At 37.6% G+C, this 21629-nt stretch overlaps 1 protein-coding gene across 10 annotated transcripts in view; it reads right to left on the bottom strand.

The window, feature by feature from the left end:
• ELP4 (elongator acetyltransferase complex subunit 4) overlaps positions 1-21629 on the bottom strand; it is a 274173-nt gene that overhangs the window by 232552 nt on the left and 19992 nt on the right. For all 10 annotated transcript variants that reach the window (XM_508351.8, XM_009460184.5, XM_016920616.3 and 7 more), the window contains exon 3: positions 11420-11541. In XM_508351.8, coding sequence (XP_508351.4) covers positions 11420-11541 — 122 coding nt within the window. The remainder of the gene's footprint in view (positions 1-11419; positions 11542-21629) is intronic.

Here is a 21629-nt window from a genome sequence, read left to right as displayed (position 1 = left end):
TAGCCAATACCACAGACATTTCAATTGGTTCAGCTGACACAGTTCCGACTAAAAAATTAAAGTTGAGCAAACTTTCCACTCTATGGGTGCCAAAACTGCTATGCCAAAATCAGTTGCAAAGAACAGAGCTTTCAATGGAAATTTTAAACAAGTGCGATCATAATCCTGAAGGATTTCTTCAACAAATTATGACAGGCAATGAAACACGGTTTTACCAGTATGATCCTGAAGAAAAAGCACAATCAAAGCAATGGCTAGCAAGTCGAAGTGATGAAGTGAAAGCACAAGGGGTCAAGTCAAGAGCAAAGGTCATGACAATAGCTTTTTGGGATGCTCAAGGCATTTTGTTTGTTGACCTTCTGGAGGGCCAAAGAACAACATCTGCTTATTATGACTGTTTTGAGAAATGTATCCAAAGATTTGGCAGAAAAAAATGTCTGGGAAATCTTCATCAGTGAGGCATTTTCCACCACGACAAGCTCCTGCTTATGCCTCTCATCTAACAAGGGTATTTTTGCAAGAGTTTCGATGGGAAATCATTATGTGCCCATCTTGCAGTCCTGATTTGGCTCCTCCAACTCTTTTTTGTCTCCCAATCTTAATACAAAATCTGTAAATGTCACTATTTTTCTTCAGTTAAAGTAAAAAAGACTACTGACATAGTTAAATTCCCAGGACCCTCATTTCTTTAAGAATGGACTGAATGGCTGGTATCATCACTCACAAAAGTGTCTTGAACTTGATGGAGCTTATGTTTTGAAATAATGTTTATGGTTTTATGTTTTAATTCCATTTTTCCACAAACTTTTTGAAGGCCCTTCATATATACTTTGGAAACCATTAATACAATCAAGAAAAAAATATATCCATCATGCTCCAAATTCTGCATTTTTCCTCTATTCTCTCTTTCTCACCATTAATGACTTCATTTTTACAAAATGAGAAAAAAAGTATTTTATACTCACTTAAATAAAAGTATTATATATTTACTTATTTCCAGTTCTTCTGATATGTTTGTTTAGATCAAAATATTCATTTGGCATTATTTTTTATTTTTTATTTTTTTATTATTATACTTTAAGTTTTAGGGTACATGTGCACAATGTGCAGGTTAGTTACATATGTATACATGTGACATGCTGGTGCGCTGCACCCACTAACTCGTCATCTAGCATTAGGTATATCTTCCAATGCTATCCCTCCCCCCTACCCCACCTCACAACAGTCCCCAGAGTGTGATGTTCCCCTTCCTGTGTCCATGTGTTCTCATTGTTCAATTCCCACCTATGAGTGAGAAAATGTGGTGTTTGGTTTTTGTTCTTGCGATAGTTTACTGAGAATGATGATTTCCAATTTCATCCATGTCCCTACAAAGGACATGAACTCATCATTTTTTATGGCTGCATAGTATTCCATGGTGTATATGTGCCACATTTTCTTAATCCAGTCTATCATTGATGGACATTTGGGTTGGTACCAAGTCTTTGCTATTGTGAATAGTGCCGCAATAAACATACGTGTACATGTGTCTTTATAGCAGCATGATTTATAGTCCTTTGGGTATATACCCAGTAATGGGATGGCTGGGTCAAATGGTATTTCTAATTCTAGATCCCTGAGGAATCACCACACTGACTTCCACAATGGTTGAACTAGTTTACAGTCCCACCAACAGTGTAAAAGTGTTCCTATTTCTCCACATCCTCTCCAGCACCTGTTGTTTCCTGACTTTTTAATGATTGCCATTCTAACTGGTGTGAGATGATATCTCATTGTGGTTTTGATTTGCATTTCTCTGATGGCCAGTGATGGTGAGCATTTTTTCATGGGTTTTTTGGCTGCATAAAAGTCTTCTTTTGAGAAGTGTCTGTTCATGCCCTTCGCCCACTTTTTGATGGGGTTATTTGCTTTTTTCTTGTAAATTTGTTTGAGTTCATTGTAGATTCTGGATATTAGCCCTTTGTCAGATGAGCAGGTTGCGAAAATTTTCTCCCATTTTGTGGGTTGCCTGTTCACTCTGATGGTAGTTTCTTTTGCTGTGCAGAAGCTCTTTAGTTTAATTAGATCCCATTTGTCAATTTTGGCTTTTGTTGCCATTGCTTTTGGTGTTTTAGACATGAAGTCCTTGCCCATGCCTATGTCCTGAACGGTATTGCCTAGGTTTTCTTCTAGGGTTTTTATGGTTTTAGGTCTAACGTTTAAGTCTTTAATCCATCTTGAATTGATTTTTGTATAAGGTGTAAGGAAGGGGTCCAGTTTCAGCTTTCTACATATGGCTAGCCAGTTTTCCCAGCACCATTTATTAAATAGGGAATCCTTTCCCCATTGCTTGTTTTTCTCAGGTTTGTCAAAGATCAGATACTTGTAGATATGCAGCATTATTTCTGAGGGCTCTGTTCTGTTCCATTGATCTATATCTCTGTTTTGGTACCAGTACCATGGTGTTTTGGTTACTGTAGCCTTGTGGTATAGTTTGAAGTCAGGTAGCGTGATGCCTCCAGCTTTGTTCTTTTGGCTTAGGATTGACTTGGCGATGCGGGCTCTTTTTTGGTTCCATATGAACTTTAAAGTAGTTTTTACCAATTCTGTGAAGAAAGTCATTGGTAGCTTGATAGGGATGGCACTGAATCTATAAATTACCTTGGGCAGTATGGCCATTTTCACGATATTGATTCTTCCTACCCATGAGCATGGAATGTTCTTCCATTTGTTTGTATCCTCTTTTATTTCATTGAGCAGTGGTTTGTAGTTCTCCTTGAAGAGGTCCTTCACATCCCTTGTAAGTTGGATTCCTAGGTATTTTATTCTCTTTGAAGCAATTGTGAATGGGAGTTCACTCATGATTTGGCTCTCTGTTTGTCTGTTATTGGTGTATAAGAATGCTTGTGATTTTTGTACATTGATTTTGTATCCTGAGACTTTGCTGAAGTTGCTTATCAGCTTAAGGAGATTTTGGGCTGAGACAATGGGATTTTCTAGATATACAATCACGTCATCTGTAAACAGGGACAATTTGACTTCCTCTTTTCCTAATTGAATACCCTTATTTCCTTCTCCTGCCTAATTGCCCTGGCCAGAACTTCCAACACTATGTTGAATAGGAGTGATGAGAGAGGGCATCCCTGTCTTGTGCCTGTTTTCAAAGGGAATGTTTCCAGTTTTTGCCCATTCAGTATGATATTGGCTGTGCATTTGTCATAGATAGCTCTTACTATTTTGAGATATGTCCCATCAATACCTAATTTATTGAGAGTTTTTAGCATGAAGGGTTGTTGAATTTTGTCAAAGGCCTTTTCTGCATCTATTGAGATAATGATGTGGTTTTTGTCTTTGGTTCTGCTTATACGATGGATTACATTTATTGATTTGTGTATATTGAACCAGCCTTGCATCCCAGGGATGAAGTCCATTTGATCGTGGTGGATAAGCTTTTTGATGTGCTGCTGGATTCGGTTTGCCAGTATTTTATTTAGGATTTTTGCATGAATGTTCATCAAGGATATTGGTCTAAAATTCTCTTTTTTGGTTGTGTCTCTGCCTGGCTTTGGTATCAGGATGATGCTGCCCTCATAAAATGAGTTAGGGAGCATTCCCTCTTTTTCTATTGATTGGAATAGTTTCAGAAGGAATGGTACCAGTTCCTCCTTGTACCTCTGGTAGAATTCGGCTGTGAATCCATCTGGTCCTGCACTCTTTTTGGTTGGTAAGCTATTGATTATTGCCACAATTTCAGCTCCTGTTTTTGGTCTATTCAGAGATTCAACTTCTTCCTGGTTTAGTCTTGGGAGAGTGTATGTGTCAAGGAATTTACCCATTTCTTCTAGATTTTCTAGTTTATTTGCATAGAGGTGTTTGTAGTATTCTCTGATGGTAGTTTGTATTTCTGTGGGATCGGTGGTGATATCCCCTTTATCATTTTTTTATTGCGTCTATTTGATTCTTCTCTCTTTTTTTCTTTATTAGTCTTGCTAGCAGTCTATCAATTTTGTTGATCCTTTCAAAAAACAAGCTCCTGGATTCATTAATTTTTTGAAGGGCTTTTTGTGTCTCTATTTCCTCCAGTTCTGCTCTGATTTTAGTTATTTCTTGCCTTCTGCTAGCTTTTGAATGTGTTTGCTCTTGCTTCTCTAGTTCTTTTAATTGTGATGTTAGGGTGTCAATTTTGGATCTTTCCTGCTTTCTCTTGTGGGCATTTAGTGCTATAAATTTCCCTCTACACACTGCTTTGAATGTGTCCCAGAGATTCTGGTACGTTGTGTCTTTGTTCTCGTTGGTTTCAAAGAACATCTTTATTTCTGCCTTCATTTCGTTATGTACCCAGTAGTCATTCAGGAGCAGGTTGTTCAGTTTCCATACAGTTGAGCGGTTTTGAGTGAGTTTCTTAATCCTGAGTTCTAGTTTGATTGCACTGTGGTCTGAGAGACAGTTTGTTATAATTTCTGTTCTTTTACATTTGCTGAGGAGAGCTTTACTTCCAACTATGTGGTCAATTTTGGAATAGGTGTGGTGTGGTGCTGAAAAAAATGTATATTCTGTTGATTTGGGGTGGAGAGTTCTGTAGATGTCTATTAGGTCCGCTTGATGCAGAGCTGAATTCAATTCCTGGGTATCTTTGTTGACTTTCTGCCTCGTTGATCTGTCTATTGTTGACAGTGGGGTGTTAAAATCTCCCACTATTAATGTGTGGGAGTTTAAGTCTCTTTGTAGGTCACTAAGGACTTGCTTTATGAATCTGGGTGCTCCTGTATTGGGTGCATATATATTTAGGATAGTTAGCTCTTCTTGTTGAATTGATCCCTTTACCATTATATAATGGCCTTCTTTGTTCCTTTTGATCTTTGTTGGTTTAAAGTCTGTTTTATCAGAGACTCGGATTGCAACCCCTGCCTTTTTTTGTTTTCCATTTGCTTGGTAGATCTTCCTCCATCCTTTTATTTTGAGCCTATGTGTGTCTCTGCATGTGAGATGGGTTTCCTGAATACAGCACACTGATGGGTCTTGACTCTTTATCCAATTTGCCAGTCTGTTTCTTTTAATTGGAGCATTTAGTCCATTTACATTTAAAGTTAATATTGTTATGTGTGAATTTGATCCTGTCATGATGATGTTAGCTGGTGATTTTGCTCGTTAGTTGATGCAGTTTCTTCCTAGTCTCGATGGTCTTTACATTTTGGCATGATTTTGCAGCAGCTGGTACCAGTTGTTCCTTTCCATGTTTAGTGCATCCTTCAGCAGCTCTTTTAGGGCAGGCCTGGTGGTGACAATATCTCTCAGCATTTGCTTGTCTGTAAAGGATTTTATTTCTCGTTCACTTATGAAGCTTCATTTGGCTGGATATGAAATTCTGGGTTGAATATTCTTTTCTTTAAGAATGTTGAATATTGGCCCCCACTCTCTTCTGGCTTGTAGAGTTTCTGCAGAGAGATCCGCTGTTAGTCTGATGGGCTTCCCTTTGTGGGTAACCCGACCTTTCTCTGTGGCTGCCCTTAACATTTTTTCCTTCATTTCAACTTTGATGAATCTGACAATTACGTGTCTTGCAGTTGCTCCTCTCGAGGAGTATCTTTGTGGCGTTCTCTGTATTTCCTGAATCTGAATGTTGGCCTGCCTTGCTCGATTGGGGAAGTTCTCCTGGATAATATCCTGCAGAGTGTTTTCCAACTTGGTTCCATTCTCCCCATCACTTTCAGGTACACCAATCAGACGTAGATTTCATCTTTTCACATAGTCCCACATTTCTTGGAGGCTTTGTTCGTTTCTTTTTATTCTTTTTTCTCTAAACTTCCCTTCTCGCTTCATTTCATTCATTTCATCTTCCATTGCTGATACCCTTTCTTCCAGTTGATCGCATCGGCTCCTGAGGCTTCTGCATTCTTCACATAGTTCTCGAGCCTTGGCTTTCAGCTACATCAGCTCCTTTAAGCACTTCTCTGTATTGGTTATTCTAGTTATACATTCGTCTCAATTTTTTTCAAAGTTTTTAACTTCTTTGCCTTTGGTTTGAATTTCCTCCTGTAGCTCGTAGTTTGATCGTCTGAAGCCTTCTTCTCTCAACTCGTCAAAGTCATTCTCTGTCCAACTTTGTTCCATTGCTGGTGAGGAACTGCAATCCTTTTGAGGAGGAGAGGTGCTCTGCTTTTTCTCCTCTGTTTTTTTCCCATCTTTGTGGTTTTATCTACTTTTGGTCTTTGATGATGGTGATGTAAAGATGGGTTTTTGGTGTGGATGTCCTTTCTGTTTGTTAGTTTTCCTTCTAACAGACAGGACCCTCAGCTGCAGGTCTGTTGGAGTTTGCTAGAGGTCCACTCCAGACCCTGTTTGCCTGGGTATCAGCAGCGGTGGCTGCAGAACAGTGGTTTTTCGTGAACCGCGAATGCTGCTGTCTGATCTGGAAGTTTTGTCTCAGAGGAGTACCCGGCTGTGTGAGGTGTCAGTCTGCCCCTACTGGGGGGTGCCTCCCAGTTAGGCTGCTCAGGGGTCAGGGGTCAGAGACCCACCTGAGGAGGCAGTCTGCCCGTCCTCAGATCTCCAGCTGCGTGCTGGGAGAACCTCTGCTCTCTTCAAAGCTGTCAGACAGGGACATTTAAGTCTGCAGAGGTTACTGCTGTCTTTTTGTTTGTCTGTGCCCTGCCCCCAGAGGTGGAGCCTACAGAGGCAGGCAGGCCTCCTTGAGCTGTGGTGGTCTCCACCCAGTTGGAGCTTTCCAGCTGCTTTGTTTACCTAAGCAAACCTGGGCAATGGTGGGCGCCCCTCCCCCAGCCTCACTGCCGCCTTGCAGTTTGATCTCAGACTGCTGTGCTAGCAATCAGGGAGACTCCGTGGGCGTAGGACCCTCCGAGCCAGGTGCAGGATATAAACTCCTGGTGCGCCGTTTTTTAAACCCATCTGAAAAGTGCAGTATTCAGGTGGGAGTGACCCGATTTTCCAGGTGCCATCTGTCACCCCTTTCTTTGACTAGGAAAGGGAACTCCCTGACCCTTTGCGCTTCCCGAGTGAGGCAATGCCTCGCCCTGCTTCAGCTTGTGCATGGTGCGCTGCACCCACTGACCTGCGCCCACTGTCTGGCACTCCCTAGTGAGATGAACCTGGTACCTCAGATGGAAATGCAGAAATCACCCGTCTTCTGCGTCGCTCACGCTGGGAGCTGTAGACCGGAGCTGTTCCTATTCGGCCATCTTGGCTCCTCCCCGATCTTTTTCCACATTTGGCATTATTTTGATTTTTTTGCGAAAAACTTTAGTATTTCTTACAATGCAAGTCTGGTGGTTGTGAATTCTTTTTGATTTTAGCATTTGAGAAAGTCTTTATTTTGTTTTCATAAAAAACCACCTTTTTAAATTGTAAAATCTTTGTTTATGAAAGATATTTGCTGAGTATAGAATTCTGAATTGATAACGTGTTTTTCTTTTAGCATTTTAAAGACTTCCTCCTTGTTTTCTGGTTTGTATTGCCTAAAAGTTGGCTGTCATTCTTATCTTTGGTCCTATCTATGTAATGTGCTTTTATCTCTGGTCACTTTCAAGATTTTGTCTTTATCACTTGCTTCAAGAAATTTGATTATGATGTGCATTGATGTTGTTTTCTTCAGGACTTTTAAAACTTGGAGTTTGCCCAGCACGTTGGGAGGCCGAAGTGGGCAGATCACGAGGTCAGGAGATCAAGACCATCCTGGCTAACATGGTGAAACCCTGTCTCTACTAAAAATACAAAAAATTAGCCAGACTTGGTGGTGGGCGCCTGTAGTCCCAGCTACTTGGGAGGCTAAGGCAGGAGAATGGCATGAACCCGGGAGGCGGAGCTTGCAGTGAGCCAAGATCGCACCACTACACTCCAGCCTGGGTGACACAGTGAGACTCCGTCCCAAAAACAAAAAACAAAAAACAAACAACAACAACAACAAAACTTGGAGTTTGCCAAACACCTCAGAATTGTGGCATATTTTTCATTATTTCTGTAATACTTTCATTCCTTATTTCTTCAAATATTTGTTGTGTACTACTCCTTCTCCCTTCACAGAGTCCAATCACATGTTAGGGACCCTTAAGTTATCTTACAGCTCACTAATGCAAAAATCTTTTTTTTCCCCAGTCTATTTTCCAGGTTTCATCTTGTATAATTTTAAATGCCATGTCTTCAAATTTACTAATCTTTTCTTTTTCAGTGTCTAATCCACTTTGCACCTCAAGTGTATTTTTCATTGCAGTCACTGTATTTTCATCTCTAAAAGTTTAACTTGTGTTTATATTTACATCTTCCATGTTTCCATTTAACATGTTTAATCTTCCTTCTAGCTTACTGAATATTTATAATATACTTGTAATAAAACTTATGTTTTCATCTGCTAATTCTATCATGTCATTTCTTTTTTGTTGTAATTGATTTTTCTCCTTATTATAAATTGTATTTTCTTATTTCTTTGCATGTCTATTATGTTTTAACTGGAAACCAGACACAGAATATTTTATCCTGTTGGGTGCTGGACACTTGAATATTACTATACTTTGAGCTTTGGACTGGGACACAGTTAAGGTACTTGAAAACAGTTGGTTACTTCAGGCCTTGTTTTTAAGCCTCATTAGACAGGACCAGAGCAGTGTTTTATAATCTGGGAATAATTTTGCTCTTTACCAATGCAAAACTCTTCTAAATACTCCACCTGATGCCTCATGAATTATGAAGTTTTTCACTCTGGCATGTGGGAGCAGGAATTACTGTTGGCCCTGGGGATTGTTACTTCTAATATTGTCAGGTAGTTCTTTCTCTAGCCTCAGGCCATCTCCTCGTGTACAAGTACAGGCGAGCACTCATCTGAAGACTAGAGGGAGACCGACCCTATGCAGATCTCTAACTCACTCGATGTATACCTCTTCCCTTTCAGGTACTCTGATTTATAAATAGAATTTCCTTGACCTCCTTGTGATCCTAGCTGTGTCTCCTGAAGGTCATCTTATCTTGTATTTCTCTTCTTTGCACTGTGGCTTGGAAACACTGTACTCAGTAAGGTAGGGAAATTACAGGGTTTGCCTTCTTTGTTTTGTATATCTCAGGTATCACTTTTATTATCTGATGCCAAGTGTTTCGAAAACTGTTGTTTCCTATACCCTGTGCTGCTTTTTATGTTTGTTTTTTGTTTTTTAGCTGTTTCAGGCATGAGGAGAAATCTGGACCTTGTTAATCTATCTTGGTCAGACATGTGCAGCTTGGTCAGACACGGTGTACTTTTTAAAAGTCTGTTTTGCTTTTAACTGTAGTTTTATATTTTATATTTTACTCTCCTACACCATAAAATTATTGTATGACTAAGTCTTTGCAACACCCAATTACTTGCATAAATGACTGGCTATTTTATAAAAGCTTGATGAAAAAGGTAATATTTCTTTTATAGCTTCAAACTCCTTCACATAATCTAAAGAAGGATATGTAAAGTACACTAAGATTTTTAATACTAACTTGTACAAATTCAAGGCACCCCTAAGAAAGATGTCAGGGATTAGTTTTGAAATTAATGTGTTCTCTAAAGCAAACTGTGCAAATTTTTAACATCAGCTACCCGGGTTGAAAGAGGAAAAAATAAAAATAAAAAACTTTATTTTCAAAAGCATATACAGGCATTTCTGCTTCTGGCTGGCAAAATTTTCCTATGATGGCTATATAGATGTTTGATATAAAATCTTAGTCTCGGTATATTGTGGAATATGTCATGAAGAACCTGTGTAGCTTACTTACAACAATGGTTTTGGACTTTACTCCACTGCTCCTAGCAAGTGTAGCACTGTCCAGAAGTTGGCCAAGATGATAAAAGCCAGGAAACAGAGCAAAAGAAAACACCAAGAAATATTGTAAAAAGTAAACAACTACAAAAGAGATTGAGAAAAAAATAAGCCCTACAACCAGAGGAAAATCAATCAAATACAGGTTTCTGCTTTGGATTTCATAACAGTATTATTTAACAAGCAAAGTCTGAATCATATGAACGAATTATGTTAGTTTTGACCTCAGCATTATAGTGACTTTTATACTAAGGCAAAGAAGTTTGTTGGCATTTGTTCACAGGTATTATGAATTAGTATTTATTATGTTACAAATTCCTTATAAATGACTAATTTGCCATTTTGCAAACTATGTACTAAAATTAAAATATCCTATGGAAAAATGACTTTAGATTATGAACTCTATTCAAATAATGTCTTAAATTAGGATTCTGTTATGGACAAAGAAACTAAGAATTCTAAAAGTTAAAAGTGTCCTCTCTGAGAGAAAAAGTGTGCTTTGGCTTAAAGATTCAGTACATCAATGACATATTTTATCATAGAAGAGAATCATTTGTGGCATTCTCCAAGAAAACTAATATTAATCAATGAGTACTTCTAATTTCTGATTCTTCTGATTTATACCTCTGGCATACTGGTAATATAATTACCAAACAATCTGCAGTTGTTTTCTTTATCTAATGTTTTCCAGAATTCTCTTATTATCATGACTGTGTAGAATATTACCTATCAGATATAATAATTTTTATATGTATGAACATTTTAATTTCCTTAGATACATTTAGAATGAAATTATGATTAAAGCTTGCAGTAGGCTGGATGCGGTGGCTGATGCCTGTAATCCCAGAACTTTGGGAGGCCCAGGTGGGAGAATCCCTTGAGACCAGGAATTCAAGACCAGTCTGGCAACATAGTGAGACATCATCTCTTCAAAATTAAAAGAAAAAAAATTGCCTAAAGCTTGCAGTAAAAATGGCAAATACTGTAGTGCCTTGGAATCAGTTTATTTTTGCTTGTGCTAAGTAGAAATGTAAAATATTTAAAATTCTTATCAGCCAATTTGCTGATTATATAGATGTCCCTTTTGTTTTTATTCCATTATTTGCTGTAACTCATATACTTTATCTAATAGTTTCAGGCTGAAAATTCAAATTTCAAGTTTCTTTTAAGGACTTCTTAAGAGTAACAGTTAAGTGATACTTTGTTAGTAGTATAGAAAAGCTTAGACTTTGGAAAATTTGCTTTGCCATAGTAGTCAAAATGAAGATGTTATAATTAGAAGCAAAAAATTAAAGGATGTTTTTCCCCTTTCTTCAATAAGAAGTGTAAACTAGAATTTTTTGCTATTAAGCATGACTTTTGTGAATGCCTGGTCTAGTAATTTTATTTAGTGTCAGTTTTTGGTAGCTTAATATTTCCCCAACTCTCATATGAACTTTAAAAAAATTGTTCAAAAACATTAGTTTAAAATGTAATCCTATGTTCAAATAAATTTGATACTTTTTACTGAGATTTTGAAAAATGTATGGTTCCGTTAATGCATTTAAATATAGTTTGTATATATACAAACATATATCTTGTTTACATATATAAACAATATTTTTTCATGAAACATTCAAAATGCAATATTAAGTTCATATATTCTATACCTGTAAAATGTTGGCAGGATCCTCTTTAGCAGATGCAACCAACAAAGTATGCCCATTGACAATTCCTTCTGCCAGGAAATACTTGAAGAGCAAAGGTGAGTAAATATTATATTTATCCTCCTCTGTAAAAAGGAAAAGTTGCAGTTAGAAACATATAGCAAGAAAAGAATCAAATGGCTATCAAACAGCAAGCACATTCATATGTTTTTATATTTTTTTTCCTTAAAACAAGTATATGAGGTGGAACAAAAATTGCGTATTCCTGAGGCATAGATAGATAGGCTAAGAGACTTGTAAAGGGAGTCAATGAGAACTAGGCACTTTTTTTTTTGAGACGGAGTCTCGTTCTGTCGCCCAGGCTGGAGGTGCAGTGGCGCAATCTCGGCTCACTGCAAGCTCTGCCTGGGTTCACGCCATTCTCCTGCCTCAGCCTCCCGAGTAGCAGGCGCCCGCCACCAGGCCCGGCTAATTTTTCTGTATTTTTAGTAGAGACAGGGTTTCACTGTGTTAGCCAGGATGGTCTCGATCTCCTGACCTCGTGATCTGCCCACCTTGGCCTCTCAAAGTGCTGGGATTACAGGCGTAAGCCACCGCGCCCGGCCAGAACTAGGTACTTTTAATAGACTTTCTGGTTCCAGACATCATTCTCCAACTACTACATCACTTTGATATCCACAAAATTACCCCCTGCACATACATACACACTTCAGGTATAGGGAACTTCACTAGTAAATTTAAATATTTGAAGGAAAAAATAATACCAATACTTAAACTCAGCAAAAAGGAAAAGGAAACAATTCCCACTTTATAGGCCCATCATTATTCTAACATCAAAATCAAAGAGTTCTACAAAACTACACATCATTATCAAATTTTAGGAGGTCATAATACCAATCCCACATGTACTCTTTTCAGAAAAGAGGAGAGGATGAAACACTTCTAAACTCATTTTATGAGGCCAGTGTTACCCCAATACCAAAATAGAACCAGATACAACAGAAACAGAAAGCTACAGACTATGCCTCATGAAAATATATGAAAATAATTCTTTAAATATCATAAAACCAAATATGGTAATAGAATATACATTTATATTAGATATAATTAATATAATTTGGTTTTAAATACTGTAAAACCAAATCCAGTAATATTACATCTTCAACTTGACACATGGGATCTACAAAAAACCTATAGGTATCATCATACATAATGATAAGATGCAATGCTTTTCTTCTGAGATTGGGAAAAATGGAGGTATATTCACTTTCATCACTTCTAATCAATATCGTATGGAAGGTCTTAGCTGTGTAATGTTACTGGCTTTGGTTTTATGGCATTTAAAACAAAATTATAATAATTATATATATTATAATCATATAAGTATATAATATATAATACAATATAATTATATTGTAGTTATATAATTATTATATAGTAATGCAATATAATAGAGTATAATTATATTGTCATTACTATAATATATAGAATTGTAATTCTATAATTATATTGCATTAATATATTTTATAAAGTAATATATATCATATTACTGGATTTGGCTTTAAGTATTTAAAGAATTATACTATACTAATACTATACTAATTATACTACACTAATATATTAATTGTACTTCTACATAATAGTAACAAAAATAGGAACTGAAATTTTAGAAATCCCACCTGCAATTAAATATTTTGGATAAATTTAACGAAATATGTGTATGAATTAGTTCTACAGTGAAAAGTACAAAACATTCTGAGAGTATAGAAGACCTAAATAAATGGAGAGATATATCATGTTCATGGGATAGAAGACTCAAATCTTCAAACTGATCTGTAGATTTAATGGAATCCCAATAAAAATTCCAGTAAGCTTTTTGGAGAAATTGACAAGGTAATTCTAAAATTTACAAAGAAATCCAAGGTCATAGAATACAGGTGATATGGTTTGGGTCTGTGTCCCTGCCCAAATCTCATGTCAAATTGTAGTCCCCGGTGTTGGAAGTGGGGCCTGGTGGGAGGTGATTGGTTCATGGTGGTGGATTTCCCCTTTGGTGCTGTTCTCATGATAGTGAGTTATCATGAGATCTGGTTGTTTAAAAGTGTGTAGCACCTCCCCACTCTTTCTCTTCCTCCTGCTCCTGCCATGTGAGATGTGCCTGCCTCCCCTTTGCCTTTGGCCATGACTTTTAAGTTTTCTAACCTAGCCATGCTTCCTGTATGGCCTGCAGAACCATGAGCCAATTAAACCTGTTTTCTTTACAAATTACCCAGTCTCAATTATTTCTTTAGAGCAGTGCAAGAAGGGACTAATACAACAGTCAAAGAAATCTGAACAAAGAACACAGTTGGAAGACTTACCATTTTATTTCAAGACTTACTATAAAGCTACAGCAATCAAGGTAATGTGGAATTAGCAAAAGGACAGAAATATATATCAGTGGAAAAGAATAGAGTCCAGAAATAAATCCATACAATCGGTTTTTGACAAAGGTGGAGAAATAATTTTTTTTGTAACAAATGGTCCTGCAATAACTGAATATCCATATTTAAACAACAAAAAGCGATAAAAACTTCAATCTTGCCTCATAGTACACTCAATCAAAAAACAGCAAAAACCTCCATCTTACCTCTTGTACTAGTACTAAATATTAGCTTGAAATGGATCACAGAGTTAAACAAAAAAGCTGAAATAATTAAAACTATTAGAAGAAAATGCCTTCTCTGCAACCTTGGAGTAGGCAAATGTTTCTTAGGATATGAAAGCATGAACTGGAGAAAAAAATGAATAAATTAAACTTCATAAAAATGTTTACAATTTGCCTTTGAAAAGACAGCTAATAGGAAGATTTAAAACAGGCAAACTACAGATAGAAGATATTTGCAATACATATATATAGTAGAGGACTGGTATCCAGAATATATTTTAGCAACTTTCATAATGCAATAAGAACACAAACTGGGCAACATAAAAATGAGCAAAAGATGTGAACACATGCTTTACAAAAAAAGATACATGAATGGCCAAAAAACATATTAAAAGATGTTCAACTGACAAGTATGTGGAGCAAATAAAATGCTCCAACATTGTTAGTTGCAATGCAAAACACTATAACTACATTAGAACAGTTTGGCAGACCAGATGCGGTGGCTCATGTCTGTAATCCCCATGCTTTGAGAGGCCGAGGCAAGTGGATTGCTTGAGGTCAGGAGTTGGAGACTAGCCTGGCCAACATAGCGAAATCCCGCCTTTACTAAAAACACAAAAATTACCCGGGCATGCTTGCACATGCGTATAATCCCAGCTACTCAGGAGGCTGAGGCAGAAGAATTGCTTGAACCTGGGAAGTGGAGGTTGCAGTGAGCCGAGATTACGCCACTGCACTCCAGCCTGGGTGACAGAGCAAGACGCCGTCTCAAACAAATCAGAACAAAACAAAACAAAAACAGTTTGGCAGTTTCCAAAAAAGTTAAACAAACACTTATTATACGATCCAGCAATTCTACTCTTGGGTACTTACCCATGAGAGTTGAAAATATATGTCTGCATAGATTTATACAGAAGGTTTATGACAGCTTTTTTTTTTTAATAGCCAAAAACTGAAAACAAATAAAATGTCCATCAACTACTTGCTGAAGGGAGAAAACAAATGATATATTCCTAAATGGATTACTACTCAGCAATAAAAGGAAATAAACTACTAATTTGCAGTAGTTTCTTGGTATCCACAGGGGACTGGGTACCAAGGACATCCAGGATTGGATATCTAGGATACTCCATGAATACCAAAATCCAAGGATGCTTAGTACCTTACATTTTGCCCTCTGTATCCAAGGATGTGGTACATGCTAATACAGAGGCCTGACTATACATGCAACAACATGGGTAAATCTCAAAAAACATTATGCTAAGTGGAAAAAAGCCAGATACAAAAAAGTACATATGGCAAAACTGCAGTTACACGATATTCTATAGAAAGCAAAATTAATCTCTAATGACAGAAAGGAGAGGTTAGGTGCTTGGGGCCAGGAAACTGAGCACCAGGAAACACTTTATGGTGACAGAAGTGTTTTATATCTTGATTGTGGTGGTGGCTGCATGAGTATATACAGTTGTAAAAAGTCACTAAAATAAGTAAATGTGCTTGGCACAGTCACTTGCTTCTGTAATCCTCATGCTTTGGGAGGCCAAGATGGCAGGGTCACTTTGAGGCGAGGAGTTTGAGACAAGCCTGAGCAATACAGTGATACCTCAGCACTACAAAAAATAATTAAAAAATAGCTGGGTGTGGTGGTGTGCACTGGTAGTCCTAGCTACTTGGGAGGCTGAGGTGGGAGGATCCCTTGGCCCCAAGAGCTCCAGGATGCAGTGAGCCATGATTGTACCACTGCACTCCAGCCTGGGGAACAGAACGAGAACCTGGCTCAAAAATAATTCAATAAAATAAATAAACAAATGGGTGCATTTTATTGTATATAAATTAAAATTCAATAACATTTATTTATTAAAACAATTCCCTAAAGTATGACCAAAATATCAGGTGGTGAGTTGTTTATAGATACCTTCTTAGCACATTATCTTAGAGGAAATCCATGATTAAAAGTATGGTCAATTTACACAAAGTCTAATTTTATATATTAAAACACATAGCTAGTTCTTTAACATTATTCGTCACTCACAAAATGCACTTAATGATTTAGGGACATTTTATGAGAATTTTAGTGTGCTACGGCAAAGGAAAATGTTTTCAATGCTTCTGCATTGCTTACAGCTGACAGATGGAAAAGCTAGCAGAGACAACTATGGGAGAGATGATCAGCACTGACTACTGATTAATACAGCTGTAACACTGGAAAAATTGCTTACTTTGTATAACTAAGAATTCACCTTCACTCAACTTTGGAACTAACTAGAAAGTCATGTTTAAAAAATAATTGATTTTACCTGAAGTAATTACTATTAAGTCAGTTTAGAGAAGCAAACATTTAAACCGTGGTCATTATAAATCGATATAAGAAACAAATCTGACATTAAAATTTTTAATTTCTAAGATTGATATTTTTACAAAATGGAAAATTTAAATTTTAAAAAATTCACCCACAGTCCTCAAATAATCCTTGCTTAAAGTTTGCTCTATTTCCTTTCAGTACTTTTTCTATGTTTTCAGTGATTACTGGATTTGGTATCCTACTTTTTTCACTTAATCTAACATGCTTTATAGTCTTGTAGCTAACATGTTTAAGGCTGAATAATATTCTAGAAAACTTATGAACCATACATACATTACATAGCTATACCCCCTTACCATGGACTTTTCATGCGGCTTTTAGGGTTTTATTGGTACTAAATATAGAAGAATAAGGATGCTTCAGGTCCAACATGCCCAAGATGAAACCCAGTAACTCATTTTCTTGCACCAAATGTGGCCCTCTTTCAGTTTTCAGAAAGCCAGAATTTATCCCCAATATCTCCTCTTTCTCTCTCTCTCGCTCTCATACACACACACACACACACACACACACACACACACACACACACACCCCAATCCACCTCTTTCCTCATCCTTATAATCCAGTGAAACGTATTAGCAAAGTATCAAAGTATTTGTGGGATTTGATTACTTCCTCCACGCTAATGTCATTCCACGAGTCATACTACTAACAACTCTTAACTGGCCGGGCACGGTGGCTCACGCCTGTAATCTCAGCACTTTGGGAGGCCGAGGCGGGCGGATCACGAGGTCAGGAGATCGAGACCATCCTGGCTAACATGGTGAAACCCGTCTCTAGTAAAAAATACAAAAACATTAGCTGGGCGTGGTGGCGGGAGCCTGTAGTCCCAGCTACTTGGGGGGCTGTGCCAGGAGAATGGCGTGAACCCGGGAGGAGGAGCTTGCAGTGAGCCGAGATCGCTCCACTGCACTCCAGCCTGGGCGACAGAGTGAGACTCCGTCTCAAACAAAACAAAACAAAACAAAAACAAAACAAAAAAAACTCTTACCTAAATGACTGTAACTGTCTCTTATTTCTTTGCATTCACCCTAATCCTCCTCCTTCAATTTAGTAGTAACATTTTCAAAATGCAAACCTGATGATCTCATTTCCCTACTTAAAACTTTTCAGGCCGGGCGCGGTGGCTCATGCCTGTAATCCCAGCACTTTGGGAGGCCGAGGCGGGCGGATCACGAGGTCAGGAGATCGAGACCATCCTGGCTAACACGGTGAAACCCCGTCTCTACCAAAAAATACAAAAAGAAAAAAAAAATTAGCCGGGCGTGATGGCCGGCGCATGTAGTCCCAGCTACTTGGCAGGCTGAGGCAGGAGAATGGCGTTAACTCGGGAGGCGGAGCTTGCAGTGAGCCGAGATAGCGCCACTGCAGTCTGGCCTGGGCGAAAGAGCGAGACTCCGTCACAAAAAAAAAAAAAAAAAAAAAAAGAATGAGATGGCTTTTGTAGCAACACGGATGAAACTGGAGGCCATTATCCTAAATGAAATAATTCAGAAACAGAAAACCAAATACCACACGTTTTTACTTATAAATGACAACAGCTACATGGACATACAGAGTGGAATAACAGACAGTGGCGACTACAAAAGGTGGAAGAGTGGTAAGGGGGTGAAGGTTGAAAAACTACCTATTGGGTACAATGCTCACCATTTGGGTGATAACATGAAGAAGCCAGACTTCACCACTGTGCAATATATGCATGTAAGAAATCAGTACTTGTGGCCGGGCACATGGCTCATGCCTGTAATCCCAGCACTTTGGGAGGCCGAGGCGGGTGGATCACCTGAGATCAGGAGTTTGAGACCATCCTGACCACCAACATGATGAAACCCTGTCTCTACTAAAAAAATACAAAATTAGTCAGGCGTGGTGGTGCACGCCTGTAATCCCAGCTACTTGGGAGGCTGAGGCAGGAGAATTGCTTAAATCCGGAAGGCAGAGGTTACAATGAGCCGAGATCACACCATTGCACTCCAGCCTGGGCAACAAGAGCAAAACTCCATTTCATAAAAAAACAAAAATAAAAAAACAAAAAAAAGAAATCTGTACTTGTACACCCTGAGAACATAAAAATTAAAAAATAAAAATAAAATATACGTGACTGTTGTTTAACAACTTTTTAGTAATGAGAGAAAGAAACCTAAACTATTTAATTAGAAGAATTAAAACTTTTATAAAGTTATGGATGCATATTACAATACTCAACTAAGAGAATGAACTATATCAGATCAATACTACTTAAAGTAGGGATATGTACTCGTAGATAATTTAAAAAACTGAGTGATTTATGAGTAATGAAGGATAATAAACAAACTAGATGTCACAGTTGTCTTTTTCTACCTATCTCTTAAATGAGTGAGGGTTCTGACTTTTTTCTTGTTCCCCATACTATCCTTAGTGACCTTTTCTTTATCTCTAGCTCAGCTTTCTCCGTGCTAAGCTCCAGGCATTGACATCATGCTATTTATTTGCATATTGTTAACTAGACATAGTACTTAGCAAACATGTTTTATGTTATCTTATCTTTACTTCAATGTGCCAACAGAATTTCATGACATGTCCAAACGGGAAACTGTATTTTTTCCTCTTCCTTGCTGCCCATCTTCTGGTGGTAACAAGCTAATTCGTTAAGTTATTTGGTAACCATTTCCTTTGGGCTTGAGGTTTCTTCAACTATGATATAGGAATAATAAAATTATACCTACCTCATAAGACTGTGGCAAGATTTAAATACTTAAATCAGTGCCTTGTGCGTAGTTAAGTGGTCAATAAATGTTAGCTACTATGGTTTTCATTCTCAGCTCTTCCCTTTCCTTTTTATCCCCACAAATAATCACAGCTTTAACTTCCTAAATCTTTAAAATCCATCCACTTCCTTCCATCTTTACTGACAATAATGTAGTTCAATTCATCCTTACCTCTCACTATCAGCCTCCCAATTGGTCCCTGTATCTCTAACCTTACTCCTCCCTCCAATCTATTCTCCACATTACTCAAGAGTATATTTTTCTAAAGAGCAAATCTAATCTTGTCACTCCCCTGTTTCAAAAACTTAAATGGCTTTTCATTGCTCTCAGTCGAAAAACACCCAAAAAGCAAGCCATATAAGCCTCTTTAAATGTTGTGTTGCCTTCTGTCTCAATACATTCCCCCTTCCATATTTCATAAATTCCAGGGATAGCAAACTACTTGTTAGCACCACCCATATTGCTCCTTGCCTCAGGACCCTTGTATAAATTCCTTCACAACTCTGGCTAACTAATTTGCTCACCTCCTTCCAGACCAAGTTTAGGTGGCACCATTATTAAGAAGCTTTACTCAAGGCTGGGTGAGATATCAGTGTGCTCTGGAGCACCCTTTTAACCCCTAGTAGTATTTAATAAACATTCCTGAAATTCCTCCATGAAGCTAAAAGATTATTATGGCAGAGAATGCATCCTATTATTATATCTCTAGTGCCCGGCACATAGTATACATATACTTAATATTTGTAGAATTAATTAGAGGAAAAAACAACAAACAAAAATCGATCTTGTCTTATAAATCATCCACATCTACTATAGTTTGAAAACACACCATTTTATACACATATACACATATATTCTATAATAGTTATCACTTCTGTTTTTTCAAAGAATCATATGAGGCAGGAAAAACTAATAGGGAGATCACCTACTTAGGGATTAGCAAAAACACTAAACTCATCAAGCTGAAAATTACCAATTCTGTGAAACAAATTTTGAGGTTGTACAATAAGCATTTAATTAATCTATTTAGTGAATCCCCATAACACTGGGCAAGTAAAAATGATAATGATGTGACAGAACTGCCAAAAAGCAAATGTAATTTTGGTCTGAATTAACAGTCTAATTTCTAGGTTCAGAAAGATGCTTGTCCTGTTCTATTCCACAGTAGTCAACCAACCTGATGATAATATATTCAGTTTGAGGACTTACACAAACTAAAGCATCTTCAAAAACAGTGATGGTGAAGGGAGCTGAAAGTATGTGACAATGAGAAATGGAAATATTTAGCTTAAAGAAAGAGACCCAAGAGACATAAGATAGCTGTCTTCAAATATCTGTTGGACTATAAAACGGAAATGGAATTTCATTTGTACATTATGGCTCCAAGGGGTGGAACAAAGCCTAGTGGATAGAAACAACAGGAATATCATTTTTTTCTTAATACAAAAATCCAAATGAGCTGTATCATCACTCCACCAAGACTGCTCTCCAACACCAATTATTTTATAATTGTCTAATTTGTTGGATATTTGTAAATCCTTACCTTATTTATGGGAACTATTACCATTGACAACTTTCTTCATGAAACTACTGTACACTCCCTCCCCACCTTTTCCCAGTTTTTATAACTTTTCTCCTGTTTCTTTAGCCATTCTTTGTGTACGTAAACAGTTTATATAGAGCTCTCAAGTTTTTGTTACGTACATATGAAATGATTTTATGTACTTTTTGCTAGTCACTACTTTCAGCTATGCAAGCCAAATCTTCCTTTTCTCATCTTTTAATGATATCCGGAGCTGCTTCCATGATTCTCACTAGTTTCAGTTATTAAAACTTGGAACTGTCCAGTTAAAAACTTAGTCAATAGTCAATTACAACATTTTCCACTAAGGCTTGTGACTTGAAATACTTAGTAAGGCGGTGTTAAGTGGAGGGGGCAGCAGTGAGAAAAGGAAGTTCTAAGATACCTCTTCCTACAAGTCTTTTCTTCAAGTCCTAGCTCCTATACTGGGAAAGTAAGAAAAAGAAGAGTGGCAGAGATCAGTTTCTGTAATTGCCTGTCTGGCACAGGTAGAGAGATGTCCCTAGCCTCACTCTGACCTGTTGTATTAAGTCTGCTGCTTATACCCTCTAAAATTAGGTGGTTTCCATGCAGATGTTAAGTGTGGTTTGTGGGTGGTACCTTACTTCATTCTGGCCCTATATGTCACTGAAGAACCCCTCAAAGAGGTAGAATCTAGTGTTTTTGGGGCCACTAATTCATCCTCAGTCTCTCTTTGGAAATACTATTACTGTCATTATTCTTCTAGCTGTGTTTGTTTACACAATCTATTCTAGCAGGCCCCCCTCCTTTTCCTATATGAGAAACAGGTAATAATCTTAATGTTTGAGAATGTTGACAAAATCCAGCAGATATAAAGCAGGCTTTCCCAATAACTCTCATCCTGCACTATTTAC

Source organism: Pan troglodytes, chromosome 9 (genome assembly GCF_028858775.2).
Source record: "Pan troglodytes isolate AG18354 chromosome 9, NHGRI_mPanTro3-v2.0_pri, whole genome shotgun sequence".
NCBI lineage: Eukaryota > Metazoa > Chordata > Mammalia > Primates > Hominidae > Pan > Pan troglodytes.
Note: the sequence above shows the minus strand (reverse complement) of the source record. Positions and strands in the feature narration are given on the sequence as shown.